The 16,789-nt window shown below is 37.8% G+C and overlaps 1 protein-coding gene across 1 annotated transcript in view; it reads right to left on the bottom strand.

Moving 5' to 3' along the window:
* LMTK2 (lemur tyrosine kinase 2) overlaps positions 1 to 16,789 on the bottom strand; it is a 45,987-nt gene that overhangs the window by 14,204 nt on the left and 14,994 nt on the right. Inside the window, exons 3-8 of the mRNA XM_050906190.1 lie at positions 16,538 to 16,662; positions 15,575 to 15,719; positions 13,709 to 13,782; positions 13,057 to 13,175; positions 11,551 to 11,638; positions 2,798 to 2,931 (exon numbers count right to left, since the gene is read on the bottom strand). Of these exons, the coding sequence (XP_050762147.1) occupies positions 2,798 to 2,931; positions 11,551 to 11,638; positions 13,057 to 13,175; positions 13,709 to 13,782; positions 15,575 to 15,719; positions 16,538 to 16,662 (685 nt within the window). The remainder of the gene's footprint in view (positions 1 to 2,797; positions 2,932 to 11,550; positions 11,639 to 13,056; positions 13,176 to 13,708; positions 13,783 to 15,574; positions 15,720 to 16,537; positions 16,663 to 16,789) is intronic.

The following is a 16,789-nucleotide window of genomic DNA, read 5'->3' on the forward strand; positions in this document are numbered from 1 at the left end:
CAAACCCAGGCACAGTAAGTGGGGAGATAAATTCAAAAAATACAATTTTGATCCAAACTAAATGTTAAGATAGTTCTCCTGTTGCTTACATTTCCATTAAGTTTTAGAACCTATACAAGCCAACAATTGATCCCACATCTCACTGGAATACTGTAGACACCATGGTTCTATATAAACACTCATCACTTTCAGAAACACCACACACTGACAGGGTCTCTCCTTACAATACACTTATTGGAGAAGATTTGTTTCGTGGCCACAAGCATATGATTGCTCTTAGGCCCTCCCACATTTTCAAAAGAGAATCAATTTAAAGCCACACAATTGAGCAGAACCTGTGTTCTGGAATCCAAAGAAAACTAAACATAGTGACAAGGCAATCGCATTTAAAGATTTTATACAAAAACCCCTGGACTATTATGCTGTCCTTTATAAAAAAGTTAAAAATGTAGTCACTTCTCTCAAGTAGTGAAGTATACTCTTAAGCATTCAAACTACACACAGAGTTTATATACAATTATTTCATTCTACCAATAATCCTATGATGTAGATTACTTGGGCTGTTCACATGCTAGAGTGATGTAGGTCCCTCTTCACCTAACACCTATCATTGCATGTCTTGCATTAATTGTCATAAGCAAAATCTATCAACAATTCAGATCAGGTTTAAATACTTAATAATTGACAATATGATACTAAGCAACTAATAATTTCTTACACCTACAGTTAACTTCCTCTAAATAACAAAACCATACATTACACATGAACTAGAACTACAGATAGTCTTTGAAAAAGACCATCAGAAAAAGTAATGTATTTTATAAAAGTCCTTTAATAAATCAAAAAGCTCTTGAATACACACAGAAGTTGTTTCCAGTTTCCACCATAAATCAGACCACAAGTACTTCTAGCCAGCAGTGCTGCCATAATAATACCAAGAAGCTGTTTTAGAAAACACATCGTGCAAACTCAGAAATTTATGCAAGTTTAATGAAGCTGCATGCTTACTATGGAACTGTAGCTGTGACAGCAAAGAGCTCAGCAGACTAATTGCTCAAATATTTTGCTTCTCAGTTTCACAGAAGGGTACCAGGCAATTAAGTGCACTGGAAGAACTCTGTTATTGCTTCTGTGTGGCTTAAAAAAAAGTCTCTGAAGTACAAACAGTCCGAAAGCCACACAGTTTCCCTACTTCAAAGAAAGAAGAAAATGTTTTCCTTTCCAGTTCCATTGAACTACACAGGTCAGAAACACATTTGTAACCCTCAAGTATGCCCCAAAGCTTTCCAACTTGTTTTATACTATTTAAATAAATATCCTGGAAGAGAAAATAAAATTTTGGCTGCTTGAATTTACCACTAACAACAAAATCACTGATGCTGGAGCTTTACCACTTACTCTGACAGCATCAGGATAGTGTTGCTAGAAGTAAACATTTGCAATGAGAATTTTGCAGATCCACAGAGTAATTATTCATCAAGTTTAACTGTATTTCACTGAAAATGTACTGTTAAATTTAATACCTACAGAGCCATGCTGCTGCAATACAAGAAACAGTGATCACTCAGTTTGACAGGTACAATTGGTACTACCTTCAAATGACTTCAAATGACTATTTGAAATTGTTAAACAGGTTAAAAGAATAGCTCTGCCCACCAGCCGAGTCCAGGCTTTGGGGTCTTCTCAGGGTTTTGCTGTTGTTCTACACCTGCACCTTTTAAGACTTCGGTTTGATAGTTCAGCTTCCCCCTGAACACAAGGTCCCTGCTTTCTCTAAGTAGCAAGATGTGCACAAGTTCCTAACTCGCTGAAAGGGATGACGCAAGTGCTCTTTCTACAGCAGAGAACAGACTGACCCAACATAAAACCACAGTAAAGTAAACTACCTGATGAAACCTTGGGTATCACAAGATAAGCCATGTTTGGGGAGCAAGTACTCTTTAATATTTCAGTCGTTACAAGTCTAAGGTTGATGTCTTCCAGTTCCTTAACACTTTTTCATTTTGTGCTGGTTTTGGCACACGACACATTTAAAGCTAAAAAAATTAATTTTGGCATATTTCTGAGCCATTAGTTTCATGAATACATTTTCTGCCAGCCTTTTACAACTACTGCCATTCTTTCAGTATTGACTGCATGAACTTTAATTAAAAAGAAATGTAGCATTTTTCCCTCCTGATTAAAACAAAATTTTTCTCCCATTATGATTTCTTCTAAATCTGACTACCTCCATTACTGAAGATTAAAAGGTTACATGAACAACAATTCAGTGAGAGAACTCCTGCTTCAGTCAGGTTTTTCATCTGAAGTCAGCTTCTCCCTTACTGCATTAGAAAGGCAGCGGGTTTTTTTTTTTTTTCCATTTTTAGTAACAAAGGCAACAGATTACCAAACGGAAGTTCTAAATTGCTATAATCTATTAAAAATAGACAGCAGGTAAGATTCATTCTAACAAAATTCTAACATCCTCCGCCCACAATAAACAAAACAAATTTAACTTGGCCAAGAATTAATCAAACAACTACATCTTCTGGATTGGCTTAGCAGTAGGTTGTGTTCTATGGGCTGCAAACCTAAAAAGTAGGTGATCAGCTTTCAGCCAGGTGGGAGCTGTAACACCACACCACTGCAGCTGAATTAGCATCTTCATAAGCATCACACCTTCATGACTTAGGATATGTAAGTTAGACGGAAGTTTGTTAAAACACTATCTTCAATACCCACAGATTTTAGTGAAAATATCTACATAAATTTTAGAGTGCATCATAACTAAAAGCAATTTATCTGGAAAGCATACCTATGCACGAAATTATGTTTATGCATTACAGCAAGTCCAGCAGCAATCTCGCACGCCATTCTCTGTAGCAGCATTATTTGTGAATCTCCTTTAATGTGTTCCTGCTCATTGCAGATATAAGTTTTTAGGTCACCCTGTAAAAGAAGTTGAAAATACTTATCAGCCTTGTATGTTGGTTGAATCTGAAAAATATTTAATGAAGAACCAACTAACCACATTACTTATTAAGCACAAACGTGGTTAATAAAAAAACGTCCTCAAGTTTCCAGTCTCCATAAGGATTCTTACAGAAGTCATCTAAGGCATACGGTATTGTCCTTTTAAGGGTTTTTAATCAAATAATTTAGTAATTAACATCCTAGATCAGACTGCCACATAAAACCTAACTGTCATACAATAATACTTTCCATTAAAAAACAGAGTTTGATGAGCTTCTGTTTTTAAATGAGATGAGTTTTCAAGTGCTCCAAATCAGCAAAGCTGACTGTCTGGAATTTGCAAGGGGATGGGAGGGAAAGACCAGAGAAAAGGGTTTCAGACACTGCCAGCTCACCAGAGCTTTAGATCTAAAAAGCACGGTAATACATCCCACTCCAGCCAAAGAATTCAGAGGATGGCAGCAGTTTTACTGAACCTAGGCAATGCTGAGCAACAGCCACATAATTAATGAGCCCATAGAAGCACTCCACAAATTACTAAAAAAGGAACAGCTTTGAAATAGAGGGGAAAAAAATGAAAGTTGTCCAACATTCAGGAAAAGGAAGACTATAGTAAGTGAATCCAAGCAAGAGAAGAGAACAAGTTTCTCATGCCATTATTGTTCCTGCTTTCACAGTTGGACTTCTAACCTAGCACTCCTATATTTTTGTTATTTAAAATATAGACTTTCTGTAAGTTTAGCAAATTATTTCAGAATGTATTTTTGTATTGAGACTGCACAACATACTACATCACAACTTGTTTCACCAGCGTAACATTCTGGGCTCTAACTGTCCATGTCCACTGTCTGCCTAAATCTTGGGCCAGGAAGGAGACTGAAGGGAAGTCTTGAGATTGACCAGACAAGAAGGCAGTCTTTGCACTGGCTAAAAAGCGCTCTGATGTTCAGAAAAGACTGAAGATCACTAAACTTTCTGATCCTCTGGTGCTCATGTACATTATGGAGCTATAACTGAAGCATCTCATTCCTCCTTAACATGGTTAATTGAGGATGACAATTTACAATTCTATTAGTTCAAGCAGCAGATGTCTGTGTGGTGCATTAAAATCTAACAGTGCGGTGATAGTGAGACAACTGGCTGGACAGTCAGAAACCTGGGTTATATTTAATAAAATAAGAAGCAATGGGACAGTCTACTTAAAAGCAGACACTACTGCTATGCAAAACAACTTCACTTTAATTTTTTAAAACATGAATAGATTCTACAGTACACACAAGCAGCTATTCTATCTTAATCTGCTTTATATGTACTACTTATGCTGCAAGTGGCTATACCACCTTGTAAGAAAGCACGCGTAACTTCTAATACTGTTTAATGTTGTAGAAGCCTTCATTACATTCTCTTTATCCTGTTTTTAGCTACTAATTAGGTAACATTTACATATTTGCATCCTACAGAATTATGTTTTTAAAAATGTTTCCCAAAAGATTCTTCTGACTTACAATTAGAGCTTTAATATCATACTGGCTCATGTATATATGTATAAACATTATATATGAACACACACACACACACCCCCACCTTGCCAGAGCAGATTTACCAGAGCAGAGTTCCAAAAGAACTACGAAACAAAGTGTCCGTAACACACCCAGGTTCCCAACTGCACAGCCTAACGAATATAAGCAAGTACAAACCACCGAGCTTAACTGACTCTAGGTGGCAGCAAGCACATGAAGAAAGTCGAACTCTCCAAAATTGTTGTCATTCATTAAAACAGCAACTGGTTACTTAGGGTTTGTCCCAGGTGGATTAAGTTCCTAGGATGCCTGAAACACACCAAGGAATTACTTTTTAATTCTTAAATTAGTAACAGCAGTGCTGTGTGGCATCCCTTATTTGCTAAATAATTCATGTAGGCACACATTTTTGTAGGAAATACAACTTTTATTAAATCCAGCACCTTGAAACATACTGGTTCTATCTTCCCACTCTATTTTAATTAAGGCTATAATCAAGGTTAAAAATATAAAACAGGTTTTTCTGGTATTGCTTTAAAAGGATGTTGCTTATACCAAACTGGGGGGAACCAATGAATACACTCAAGTGCTGGACTGCCATTCAGAGGGACCTGGACAGGCTGAAAGAAGAGTCCAACAGGAACCTTATGAAACTCCAGAAGGACAAATGCAAAGTCTTGCACCTGGGAAGGAAAAACCCCTTGCACCAATACAAACTGAGGACTGACCAGCTGGGCAGCAACTCTGCAGGAAAGCACCTGGCGATCTTGGTAGACAGCAAGCTGAACATCAACCACCTGTGGCCCTGGCAGCAAAGACTGCAAGCAGCCCCCTGGGCTGCATAAACAGGACCATAGCCAGTAGACCAAGGGAACATGTTATCCCCTTCTACTCAGCACTTGTTAGACCCCATTTAGATCCTGCATTCAGTATTGGCTGCCCCAAAACAAGACAGACAACAAACTGGAACAAGTTCAGTAGAGGGCCATCAAGACAGTCAGGGAGTCAGAGCATTTCACCACGAGGAGAGGCTGAGCGAACTGGGCTCATTCAGCCTGGAGAAAGGAAGACTTTGGGAGCACCTGATAGCAGCTGTCCAGTATGCATGAAGTTATTAAAGACTGAGCCAGGCTCTTCACTGTGGAGCATGGAGGGAGGATGAAAGACAACAAGCATGAGTTGAAACACAAGAAGTTCAGACTGAGTATAAGGAAAACTGTTTTCCACGTGAGGGTCCTGGAGCAGAAGCACAGGTTGCTCAGAGAGACCGAGCAGTTTCCGTCCTTGGATGTTTTCAGGATGCAACTGGACAAAGCCCTGAGAAATCTGGTCTGACCTCAGGTTGACACTACTTTGAGCAGGAGGTTGGCGTGGAGACCTCCTAAGCTCCTTGCTAGCCTGAGTTATCCTATGATGCTTCCCTGCCAACAAGCAGACAGTAGCAATACATCAATACTATTCTCATACTATTTTATCAGCCACAAAATGGCCCTTTATCAGACAGCCTTTTTAACACAGTAAATATCAAAGGAGGTTACACATATCTGAATAAACACAGTTCTGTAAAATTCACTGCAGACACCTAAATATAAAAAGCTCAATAATCTTGCTTGAGGAAGGCTCCACTTTCTCTCCAACCTCCTCTACCACTCTGCCTCTTCCCTCCTCTCCTGGGACTCCATGAAGAACTAAATTATGCCTTTCCTCCCATCCTTCTCAGTTCCAGTAAGGATCAGTTCAGCCGTCTTTGTCAGTAAGTCTTAATATGCTTTTTCTCTGTAACAGCCAGAAGTCAGGGGCATATTTACATGCAGTACTCTTCAGCAGTTTTCTTGTTTGTGCAAATTCTGCATTTGGTTCATATGAACACCCAAATACCTGACATGACTTTTTAAACTTTACACTTTTTAAAACCCTACTGATGATAGCGTTTTAGAAGTGTAAAGAGGTTACCATATTATGTCTATTGAACACTTTCTACCAAGTTGGAAAGCTACCTGCCATGTCACACAATACCACATAATTGCCCCTTTTGAAGTTTTTAGACAACTAAAAGTAACACCCCTGCCTCCCCCCTCCAACGTTGCTTCGCAGTGTAAGTATCTGCGGTCATTATCATTAAAACACCTGAAACTGGTGTATGGTATAGAGCACCTATACCATCAGAAAGTTGTTTAGGCATACGTAAGTTTAAGAAATATTAAACAGTTCTGAGAGCACAAAGAGTCTTTGAACCCAACAGACGGGATTTCTGAAGTTGTCATGAATTATCAAATCCCCACCCCTTTTTTTTAAACCACACACCACTGATACATCTACTATTTGCCTCATATCGATATTGACTATGATTATTAAGCAGATTTGTTGAACTCTTTGGTTAAGAAGTTTTCATTGCAAAGATTCTTTTTTGATTTGAGGATAATGTTTGCAACTGGCAGTAATTAGAAAAAGCCCAAACAAAAGAAAGAACCAACCACTGGAGGCAGGCACCTTCCACTAACAGCAACATCCCTAAAGCAAGCTACAGGGCATTCCAGGCAAATACTGCATCCTGCTGATCTCATCTGCTCAGGGAATTGCAAGAATTGAAGAATTTCTGTAAGAATTTGATAGGCAAATCAGCCTCACAATACATACGCTACTTTCACATTTGAATAACTTTCCTTTACTCATGAATTATGTCAATCCGTTAGAGGATTTGCTGTGCTGACAAAATGCTGGCCACACACAACTGAGTAATATATTAAAGTTAATAAGCCAGCTACCACTATTTTTAAGCTGGCATCATTCTACAATGTTTAACAGTGAACAGTTAACTATTCATAGAAGACTGCACCAACATACTAAGCAAACTAATGGGCTGGAGAGGGTGTAAGGACTTGTTGAGCATTTCTTTTTATATTTACAATTTTTTTAAACAATTTTAACACAGGCAAAGGAAAATTAGGATTTAAAATCTTAAATCACTTATGTGCAACTGACCTCTCCTGCTTCTTGCCCAGCTCTGCAAAGCAAGGGACATAGAGCAACTTGGATTACATTATAAAATAGGCTAAATGTTAGCAAATACAGTTACTGCATACACAACCAAGCAATCTCGAGTAACAGAAATGTACAAGTAGTTTATACCACCAAGAAAATAAGTAAGCTAGCCTGCATGACATTCAGCATTGCTACCGTGACAGTTAGCTCTGGTATCTCTGCACTACAGTTTCCAGTGCCTCTGATCAAGACCTTTCAGTGCCAAGGAGCCTGGGAACTGATAATCCAACAGGGCTGCCTAAGCAGCCAAGACAAGGTCAAGTGCCCCTAAAAAGGCCACGAATCCCAGTAAGAGAAGTTGCAAAAGGGGGACATGCTGCGATAGGCTATGAATTTGAATGAGTGCGACGACAATAACTGCTGTACCCTCTAGACTGTGTTGGTCAGTAGAATAGCCACATTTTTCATTACTTAATATGCCAAACTTGCAAAATGAGGCCTGCATTGCCATAAGAGCCTCAAAAGAATTTGTCATCTGAAGACATTTAAATTTCCTATCCAACACAGTTGACACATCTGCCACCTTTTTTCTTAACTATCAAACTCTTAATCACATAAGTACAAGGGATTAAAGCAAGTTTATTCTTTGTTGTATATACATATACAACACCAGTAACACAAGGTAAAGAGCTTTAGCATAGCATTATATTACTGCTAGCAAAACAGGAACATGTTTCTCATCCTCCCCATTTGAACAATATGTAGTCACCACAGACACTAGAACCTTTAGTCAACCACTTCAACTGCGTCTGTCCCTGTGGTCTTTCTGCTGAAGAATCAGACACTTGTGTGGTTTGGAAGCACCTCCATACCCTCCGATTTACCCAATTTCAGAAAAAAAAAGTACAAAAGAAGCTACCAGCTTTTGAGATCACTTAGTAACAGCCTGAAATAATCAAAGTAACTGCCATCCCATCCACAGTGATAAAAAGCAGCTTCTAGAACATCAGCCTACTGACACTCCACTAAAAACCTGTCTACTAAAAAAAGCTATCTAGCCATACCTTCTATTCCAAATGGTGCCGTCTGGCTTCCTTCACATTTCTCCCTTCTTCATGTCTCTCTCCCCTCCCTGCAATATTGCTACCTCCCACACTAGGCCCTGGGACTACAAGAATTAGTGACATACAGCAATACTGAGCTAACTTACTGCACTCGTCTCAATCTCTGCATAAAACTATTCGAGTGAACACTATTTTGTCTGCCTTATCCCTGTGTATCTGTGTGCACAGTGAATAAAATACTATGATGTCTAGGAGATACTCAGCTCTACCAAGTAAGAGCTCTTTAAGTGAGCCAGACTTTCAGTATGAAAGTAATGTTTAACTCACTATAATATATAATTTTCCAAAAACAAGTTTTAGTTCACCTGGAATAGAAGTCAGCACAGACATTTATTTCCATTCCAAAGAAATTACTTAACTATATTCCAATTTATAAAACTACCACTTTGGCTGTCAAGCTTACTGCCCCTAGTTAAAGTAAAAATCTATTTTATCCCCTTAAGTAAAATCCTTTCCAGATTACTCTGCAGGATCATGACAATTTCTGCATTAATCATCAGGTATCAAACAAGGATATTATTTTTTCCCCCCGTATATTTAAAGTAGGGCAATCTTTAAAAGTTACTCCATCTTCAAATTCAAAGGTGGATTAAATAGCATAACTATTTAAAAACATGGCAGGAACTGAATCTGATTTGGATGTGTATCTGTTAGACTCTACAAAATGCAATTCTCTTGCAAGGGTCCTTTTAAAGAACCTCCAGTCTGAGTAGCAGATAAAAAAATTGGTAAGAAGTATTCTATTTCTACATACTGAAAAACTATAAAAACCATTATATGGTTAACATCAGGCACCTACTTTTTAATTCTTAGCAAAACCGGAACATTTCACTTTGATTAGTCACTTAAAAAGTTCAGGCGTTTCTTCCATTTAGAAAAGAATTATTTTATCAGTACTTCTGCCTCATTAATTTACCACAGTTAATAAATTTGAGCAAAAGAGCAGTAATGAAAAATATAGTTATTTAAGGTCACAGATTAACTGATGTTTCTCAAGAAAACTCAGAAGTTCATGTTAACTCATTTAAATTGCTTCAGGCAACTGATGCAACTAGAACCATATTTGTGCACCTGAGTTTAAAGGAAAATTCTGTAGTAGTGAAGCTGGTAAAAAAGGATCTTGCTGAACTTCATAAATGCAAACTATCTTACTTCTGAAAGACTTATTTCTTAATAACATACGCACACTTCTGAGTTCATTTCTGTCTTGACACTTGTCATGGGTTAAGCCCAGCCAGCAGCTAGGTACCACACAGCTGCGCCCTCACTCCTCCCCCCTCCCAATGGGATGGGGAGGAGAATTGGGGAAAAAAAGGTAAAACTCGTGGGTTGAGGTAAGAACGGTTTAATAACTAAAGTAAAATATAATACTAACAATAATAATAATGAAATATAATAATAATAGTAATGAAAAGGAATATAACAAAAAAAGGAAAAAAAAGAAATAAAACTCAAGGGAAAAAAAAAAGCAGCAATGCACAATGCAATTGCTCACCACCCGCTGACCGATGCCCCAGCAGCGATCCACCCCTCCCGGCCAACTCCCCCCTCCCCCATTTATATACTGAGCATGACGTTCCATGGTATGGAATACCCCTTTGGCTAGTTCAGGTCAGCTGCCCCGCCGTGCTCCCTCCCAGCTTCTTGCACACCTGCTTGCTGGCAGAGCATGGGAAACTGAAAATCCTTAACTTAGGATAAGCGCTACTGAGCGACAACTAAAACATCAACATGTTATCAACAGTATTCTCACACTAAATCCAAAGCACAGCACTGTACCAGCTACTAAGAAGAAAATTAACTCTATCCCAGCCGAAACCAGGACAATATTTTCCAAGGAACTCTGCTTTAAATGATATCTAGAGCACAAACTTTAAAAGCGACTATTGAGCCAACGTTTAGATAGCTACCTGGAGTTCTGGGTTTGTTTGGTTTTTAATAATGTGTTATGCTACAATAAAGCAATTCAAGTCTTTCCAGACCATGGATCCATGGCCATATCCAAATTCTAGTCTCTGAAGACTCTGTGTATACTGGGCACAGTTCAAAGTTTTATACATGCATACCACCTGCTTCCTCACAACATTCATGTAAATTCCAACACATGCCCAGGAATGCAGTGGCTGAGTAAGGTTTTTGTGTGACTATCCTTCCCATCTTCAATGGCCTTTGTGGCGCTAATAGCAGAGCAGAAAGCAGGGAGAACACCCTTCACTGTGCTCTTAGCATTTCTTTTGGTGTTCAGGAAGCATAAGGCAGTTGCTTGGGGCCAGGGCAGGGAGGGGCGATGAAGGGAAAGAAAAGAAGTATAAGTAGGGAAAAGAAGAATACAGTAACAGAAAGTATCAGGAAGAGAATAAGATGATACTGAAAATTCTAGCTATTAGAATACACATTACTGATTCTGCAAGTGAGCCCACCATTGCATTTCAGCCCAAAGCTGCACAGCATGGGTAAAATTTGGGCACTCTGGAGGGGGGGAGGCAGAAGGGAGGAAATTCTCTTTCCTCAGTTAACATTCTCATAGAAATGGCAATAAAAGCACATTAAGGTTGCACAGACAGCAAATTGATTTTAGGATGTGATGTGAGCATGTGCATGTGATACTAGACTGCAATAAAAAACTTCCTTCTATGACCTCCTTTCCCTTCCAAGCTCCCTGTTACATGATGTAGGCAGACTGAAAGAGACTAGTAATTCCGTTATCAAAGAAAGAACAGCTATTTTCCTCTTCAGAACATTCCACAAGCACCTACAATTTACATGATGAATTGAAAAGAATATAAACAAAAAGTTACACTTGTGGTCTGTCTCTAAACCAAAAAAAGTCTGTCTTCTGAAATTCTGGTTATTCAAAAATCTTCCCAGAAAGAAAAAGAATCATTTCATGAGTGAAGGGCAGTAAATACACTACATACAATTTACACCAATGGAAAAACAACTGCAGCCTTCTGTATAAGTGCACTTACCAAGTCACAGAACTCAAAAACTAGGAGATAAGGAATGGCTTCCACACACTGCCCAATACACTGGAGAACATTTGGATGCTGAAGAATGCTGGAGTGAAAAAGATACAGTTAAAGCCAGAAAGATCACAGTATACATTATTTGCAGTATAACACAACACACTGAAATCCCTACCAGAAGTTTCAACACATAACATTGGCGGCGGGGCGGCACGAACAGAAGGTGCAAGTATCCAAATCCACAGATTCCGTTTGCACCTTTGTATCTCCTTTGTATTGCTGCAGCATATCATTGAGAGCAGCTGAAACTCAGAGGATCTCAAAACCACAAAAGCCAGCACTGCCACAAGAAAGTCACACCCATCCTCCCACCATCCCTTATACCAAAAATAAGTGCATGCAACCGGTTTGTGAACTACACCAAGGAACCGATCTGGCTAAAAGCTAAATCTTTTTTTAGCCAGGTTAGTTCCCAGCCAGATCAGTTACTTTTTCGAAATTCCTTCAAAAACACTTGTGCCAATGCAGCAGAAGGCATGAGATTTCTGCTTCTGACAACTGCCAACAATTTAAGCCTAAATGCAAATATAACTAGGACATTAGAAAGCATTAAGAATAGAAAACTCTCTATGACCACTCACTTGTAGCATATTCAAGCAAGGTAAACCACATTATGAGGTATGTCTAGTGAACTACAATATGCCTCTTTTCCAGTCACCTACAAAAGCCATTAACTTGTGGCAGTTAGCTCTTCAGAGAATTCTCACTATTCCCAAAACACAGGAAGAGAAATTACACTCCCTTTAATATACCAAATTCCTTTCTAGTATACAAAGACTCAACTCCTAGAAGCGAGTATCCTCCAAGCACAACACAAGAGGAAGAGAACACCAAACAATCCTGTTTTATTGGCACTTCCAGTCAGATCAATGATTTCTTGATTGTAGAGTACTACTGGACTGAAGTTAGCGTAATTTGGGGGTGGGGTGGGGGGGGTGGTGCACAAGCCTCCTTGCAAGCTACCTGAACAAAATTAGTTTTTATCACTATGTTGCATTTAATTTTTTTTAAAAAGGGAACTTTAAAGAAGTTAATGTCTATCTGATAACAGACAAAATGTTGCCAGTTCCCCTGCTTCTAACAGGAAAGCCAAGTACAGGAGTTAAACCTCAGTTCTCTGAGGCAAGTAATTAGGCATAAGGTTAGTTTGCAACATCAGGAGTTTGTTCCAAACAGCTGTAGAAGAAAATCTGATAAACCAAACCAAGTGTGTTTTCCAGTCATGAACAATAACTACCAAACACATTTAAGCAAAAAGCTTATTTTTATTTCTAAGCAAACTCAACTTTTGCTCACTTTGGATTGACCGCATTTCACTTTTTGAAGACAAGCATTTCAGTTATAAGGGACAGCAAGTAGAGACAATAACACTGAACAAAAGAAATGTCCGTAATTCATATGCAGTAGTATGAAGTGTATAAGTTGACCAAGCTGTGAAACGTTACTTACTAATATGGTTCTCCATTTCTTAAGAACTGTTCTTGCTCCTTGGGACCTGCACTTGCCTTCAACTCCTTCACTATTACCCTTGCTACACTGGTGCCTGTGTAGATCTCTCCAAGCAGAACCTGAAAAAAAGATAACCATTGTGTCTTAATCAGAGGGAAAAAAGTTTTGGAGTTTCCCTGCAAAGAAAAACAAGAGCTAAAAACATGCTGTAAGAAAGATTTTCTGGCCTTTTTTGTCAACGCATGCAGAACTTTGACAATTAAACACCCATACTTAATAAATCTTGACAACTGATCTACACATCAACTTTCAGAAAACATGTTTTCTAGTGAAGACCACTTATTTACTTAAGATTTTTTCCCAGAAAGAATTGGTAATAACAGGAATGTATTAATTCAAATCCACAGAAGTGAAATGTCTACCTAGTAAGTAACTCTGGTAAGAAACTACGTGTAAATTAAAGAAGCACTGATTAATGCTGTGATTACAGCTAAAAAGTACATGCAACGAAACATCTAATTTCAACTTCAGTTTTCCTTATGCTATTGCTTTTTTTTTTTTTTAAGAGTACCATTTTAAAGGAAATACAGTAGCCTAGTCAGTTAAGAATAAGACTGAAACTGCAGTACAATATTAAAAGATAACTTCTCACCTTTCCAAACCAGCCATTTCCAATTTCCTGGATGTAGTTTAGACTCTGACGTGCAACTTGAGACTTTGATCCATCTGTCACACACAACGAAACAAATGTAACACGTATCAAGCCACTCAGATGGCCAAAGTTATCAACTGTTGAGGAAATAATGCAAGCTCCTACAATATTTATTCCCAATTAGGTGCATACATTCAGACCAAGCAACAAAACCTAGTTAGACATACATAAAGCATGAAGGTAATGTTGTGACAATAACACTCGTGAAATTTTTCTCAACTCCAGCTTCTAAACCATACTAGCACACACCCCTACAAAAACACAGTGATTCTCCTTATGAAATGTAAACTTTTAATTTTTTAACACATTCAGTAAGAAAGCAAAAACGCTGAGTTCTAATTCCAATATAAAAGTGTATCATACCCTGTAGCTGGGTAGAGCAAATAACATACTTACAAAAGTTTCCTATGTAAATAAAATTAGAAAACGCAAGACAACACTCATTGCTTGTACATTTATAGTTAGAGAGAGAGTTACCATTTTAAGAGAAAGGGTTTGACTGCTTTATTCTTCAGCCCAACTGCCCTACTTATAGCTACCATCTGGAAGGAGGACATTTTCTGACTAAAAATACTTCACGTAAAGAGCCCAGAGAGGGAAAGGATAGAAAACAAGACCCAGATCTTGGCAGAGGATGGACAGTAACAATGGCAGACTCTATACTATAGAAGAAGTTCAGCAGTGTTTATCCCTCTGCTGCCTAATTGGTTAGGAACACTAATAAATACATGTACACAAAAACTTTCCATCATCGCTACTTGTCTGACTGAGACTTCTAGCCCATATTTTTATTTCCATAAACCACATTTACACCAGTATTATTTTACTGGAACAGCCATAGCTGTATAATATATTGTCGATGTGCTCCTAAGCACAGAGAAGGCTGTATCAGGACAACTACATTTTTACCAGTGTACCTTACTCAAGTATACTGCCTTACTTCTGGAAAAGTAACTTCTAGTGACAGAAAGTAGTTTTAACTATTATGGCAACGTAGAAGAGCTGACAGAAAATAATTTTTCACAGATAATTTTCCCTCACTCATTAAAACATTGAGGAGTAACATTTCTTTTGTATTAAAGGCACACTGACAGTTTCTTGAAATTTGTAGGTATGAAAATATTACTAGAAGCTTCCCTGAACATCTAATGATTAAGCAACACAAGCAATATATGTAAAAATTATGTGAAGTATATGAGAACAACTACTTTATGCTAAACTATGCTTGTAATATTTAAGACGCTTAAGTTTCCCTTCACAAAAATTGTATTTTAAAGAATACATTCCAAAAAACCTTTCACACAGGGTAAAGAAATCTAATGCTTTGTCTTACCAATATCACATTTACAGCATGAAAAGTCTACAGTGACATTACAAAAGTGATGCAGCTGAAACAGTAGCACTGCTGTCAAGTAAGAGATTCACTCTTGCTTCCATTTAAGACTAATGGCTAAAATCCAATGACAGCTTAGCCATGAAGAAAACCACTAAACAGCAGAAGTCACTAACATCCTAGAGTACTTCAAACCCTTTATGTATATAGGGGCATAATGAAAGTACTCTAGAGAGGTCTATTTAAGCTAGTTTCATTCTCTTAAGCTACCTTATGTGGCACCCTGCCATAAGTTAACATTTTTGAAGTAATATTTCACATTTTATCCTATACTCTACAAAATATATTTACTCAGTTTATGTAAGTTTGTAACAATTAATTTGTTACAGTAAAGTCAAACATAATCAACTACACTCCATTTTTGACACTGAAATTGCCTACTCTTGTTTTTTGATTAAAACCCAGTATTTTACCTGTACGAGATGGAAACTGGGATGGAGATGGTAAAGCAATATTGGGAACTGAAAGAGTAAACACTTCTGCTGGAGACTGAACAGATGGAGTATCTTCTGCTGGAGGTGTAAAATCTATTTCATCATCAAAGTTATCTTCAAATTCCTGCAAAAAAAGAATCTTAGTAAACAAGCTGATCTTTGTCTTAAAGCTAGCACTAATACATTTCTTTTAGTTTGAACGAGCAATGTTAAGGAGGCTTAGCTTTTTTCCAAGGACAGTGACAGATTTTTAGTTTTCTATTCCTTATTTTCAATTTATTACTGAGTTAAAGATATTAAAGTATCAAGTATTGCTTTTAACAAAAAGTGGGGTTTTGTTTTGTTTGGGGTTTTGGGGTTTTTTTACTTTAAATGCTATCCCCGGCTTTGAATGAATTACCATGAACTGCCGAGGCCAAATATTCTCCATTTAGAAATGAGAGCAAAACTCAATTTTAGGAACACCGATAACTGATGTTCGAAAGTAACTGTTCTCTGATGATAACAATTCCTCCTCAAGAGTTTTGCTACAGTTGATATGAATCTTCAGTATTCTTATTTGACAGGAGTGTCTTAAACCCTGTCAGCAGACTAAGAAAAACAAATCAAAAGAATACACAGAAAAACAACAGAAAGATTCTTTACAGAAAAATTGTCTCAAGGATATACTTTTACTACTGATCCTGATAGCTAGTAATGATTTTGAAAAGACATTAAAGATCTCTACTGCAGCATGGACCCAGTACTTAAAATAAATGGTTGCAACAAGACTTCACAGTATGTAGAAATACGGTTGCTGGCTATTTCAGGAGAGAATGTACAGTGACACTGAAGTGTCAATAACTGCAGAGTATTAGCACAAATAATCAAGTAAGTATTCTGGATACCAGAATGCAGCTAAGAATACCACCTGTATATACATTTGTAACTTCAGATTCTTACCTTGAAATCTATCTCAGGGTCTTTACAGCAGGAGACACAGTTTGCAAGCAGTATTACCAGTACTACTAGAGTACATATAGACAGAATCACAAAAGGTGAGGAAATTTCAGCTGTAGCTCCTTCTCCTAGAAATAAACATGTATGTAGTATTATATAAACATGTTTAGCATTTTAAGAAGTTCCTTCAAAACATATTATTCATCTGCATTTATTTAAAAGATGAAGTTTGAACATTTAACTCTGTGGATATGA

Source organism: Gymnogyps californianus, chromosome 15, assembly GCF_018139145.2.
Source record: "Gymnogyps californianus isolate 813 chromosome 15, ASM1813914v2, whole genome shotgun sequence".
Lineage (NCBI taxonomy): Eukaryota > Metazoa > Chordata > Aves > Accipitriformes > Cathartidae > Gymnogyps > Gymnogyps californianus.